General features: G+C 49.0%; 1 protein-coding gene across 2 annotated transcripts in view; it reads left to right on the top strand.

The window, feature by feature from the left end:
- Positions 1-2,500, top strand: part of LOC122255709 (uncharacterized) — a 101,136-nt gene that overhangs the window by 89,180 nt on the left and 9,456 nt on the right. For both annotated transcript variants that reach the window (XM_086542484.1, XM_086542485.1), the window contains exon 6: positions 931-1,170. In XM_086542484.1, the coding sequence (XP_086398610.1) occupies positions 931-1,170 (240 nt within the window). The remainder of the gene's footprint in view (positions 1-930; positions 1,171-2,500) is intronic.

Here is a 2,500-nt window from a genome sequence, read left to right as displayed (position 1 = left end):
TATCTGAAATCTTGATTTTTTCTCATTATTGCTTCTACATTTGCCTTACGGATATTTTAAGGTGTTGTCACACTAGCATATTTTCCGTCGTTTTTTTTCGTCAACATTCAAAAATTGTCAATTTTTGGAGGCACGCAGTCACACTAGCGCTTGACCGCCAAGAGCCATCGGCTTAGTAATGCGATACTCGCCTCGCAGTTGTAAACAAAGGCGCCGAACAAGCGACAGTGCGCAGCGATGCTAAACTTTGTTTTAGCAGATGATGAGCGTAACAAGAAAAAGCAAGAAAATGTTCTCAATCAAATATTCCTCTGAAGGGCGTGTGTCCATGCAAGAGAAATGGCACAGTTCAATGTGTTTCAAAGCTGGAGGAGAAATGGCGTGCTCTGCGGCTGACGGATGTAAACAATCAAATCAAGCACTTAAAACAATTTTTAATTATGGAAATAAAATTTAGATTTGCATATTTATTTTTGTTAATTTCATAATATTTATAAGAAAAATAAGATTCATTTAATGTTATTACAATTAATGATTTTAAACAAATACAAACATTTTAAAATATAGTTCTTGATTTGAGTCCGCTTGGCCACTAAGACGACGGAAATGTTTTCACGCGGAAACTAGGAATTATCGTCTGACTAGAAAAACAACAATTCGCTCAAAAATTGACAATTTTTCAGAAAGTTGACGGAAAAGTGCTAGTGTGACAGCGACACACACACACACAAACACACACACACTCACACACACACACACACACACACACACACACACACACACACACACACACACACACACACACACACACACACACACACACACACACACACACACACACACACACTCCCTTCCCCCCCGCTCCCCCAGCGCGGACCCCCATCCCAGCAGCCCCCCCCCCCCTGGGTCTCAAAGCCAGCTCCTCCACAGATCCACCAGATCGAGTTCGACCACGAAGAAGCCACGTCGACCTTCTCCAAGATCCGCCTCTCGTCCCTCCTGCGGCAGAGCATGCTCCTGAGGCGCGGCAACGTCACCCTCAACGGCATCCTGACGGTGGTGATCTCGGAGGGCGCCGTCAGGCTGGAGGAAGGGACCTACCTCGAACTCATCAACTTCTGGTCGGTGTTGAGGTCCTTCAGGGTGATCTCCGTGGCGTCGAGGGACCAGGTGAGTGGAGGGAGGGAGGGAGGGAGGGAGGGCAGGTGGGGGGAAGGAAGGAGGGAGGAAGGGAGGGAGGGAAGGAAGGAGAAAGGGAGGGAGGGAGGGAGGGAGGGAGGGAGGGAAGGAGGGGGTATGTAGAGAGAAAGGATGAGGAGAATGAGGGTGAGGATGAGGAGAGGAGAAGGAGTTGGAAGATAAGGATAGGAAGGAGGGTGAAGAAGATGAGGAAAAGAAGGAGGAAGAGGAAGTGGAGGAAGAAGAGTTAAGGGAAGAGGAAAGGGAAGAGAATGAGGAAAAAGAGATGGAAGAGGAAGAAGAAAAGGAAAATGAAGAAGAAGAAGAAGATGAAGGAGAAGGAGAAGGAGAAGGAGAAGGAGAAGGAGAAGGAGAAGGAGAAGGAGAAGGAGAAGGAGAAAGAGAAAGAGAAAGAGAAAGAGAAAGAGAAGGAGAAGAAAAAGGAAAAGGAAAAGGAGAAGGAGAAGGAGAAGGAGATGGAGATGGAGATGGAGATGGAGATGGAGATGGAGAAGGAAAAGGAAAAGGAAAAGGAAAAGGAAAAGGAAAAGGAAAAGGAAAAGGAAAAGGAAAAGGAAAAGGAAAAGGAAAAGGAAAAGGAAAAGGAAAAGGAAAAGGAGAAGAAGAAGAAGAAGGAAGAGGGGAAGGAGAAGGGGAAGGAGAAGTAGAAGGAGAAATAGAAGGAGAAGGAGGAGGAAGAGGAGGAGGAGGACGAGAATGATAATAATAATAATAATAATAAGAAGAAGGAAGAGGAAGAAAAGAAAAGGAAAAATGAAAAAGAAGGAAAAGAAGAAGAAGCTGAAGAAGGGGAAGGAGAAAGAGAAGGAGAAGGAGAAGGAGATGGAGATGGAGATGGAAAAGGAAAAGGAAAAGGAAAAGGAAGAGGAGAAGGAGAAGGAGAAGGAGAAGGCGAAGAAGAAGGAGGAGGAGGAGGAGGAGGAGGAGGAGGAGGAGGAGGAGGAGGAGGAGGAGAAGAAGGAGAGGAGGAGGAGGAGGAGGAGGAGGAGGAGGAGCAGCAGGAGGAGGAGGAGCAGCAGGAGGAGGAGGAGCAGGAGGAGGAGCAGGAGGAGGAGCAGGAGGAGGAGGAGGAGGAGGAGGAGGAGGAGGAGGAGGAGGAGGAGGAGGAGGAGGAGGAGGAGGGGAGGAGGAGGAGGAGGAGGAGGCGGAGGAGGAGGGGGGGAGGAGGAGAGGAGGAGGAGGGGGAGGAGGAGGGGGGGAGGAGGAGGAAGAGGAGGAGGAAGAGGAGGAGGAGGAGGGAGAGGAGGAGGAGGAGGAGGAGGCGGAGGCGGAGGCGGAGGCGGAGGCGGAGGCGGAGGAG

This window comes from Penaeus japonicus, unplaced genomic scaffold (genome assembly GCF_977035675.1).
Source record: "Penaeus japonicus unplaced genomic scaffold, GWHDUDI00000001_assembly GWHDUDI00000012, whole genome shotgun sequence".
Taxonomy (NCBI): domain Eukaryota; kingdom Metazoa; phylum Arthropoda; class Malacostraca; order Decapoda; family Penaeidae; genus Penaeus; species Penaeus japonicus.
The sequence above is the reverse complement of the archived record's forward strand: the minus strand, read 5'-3'. Positions and strand labels throughout refer to the sequence as shown.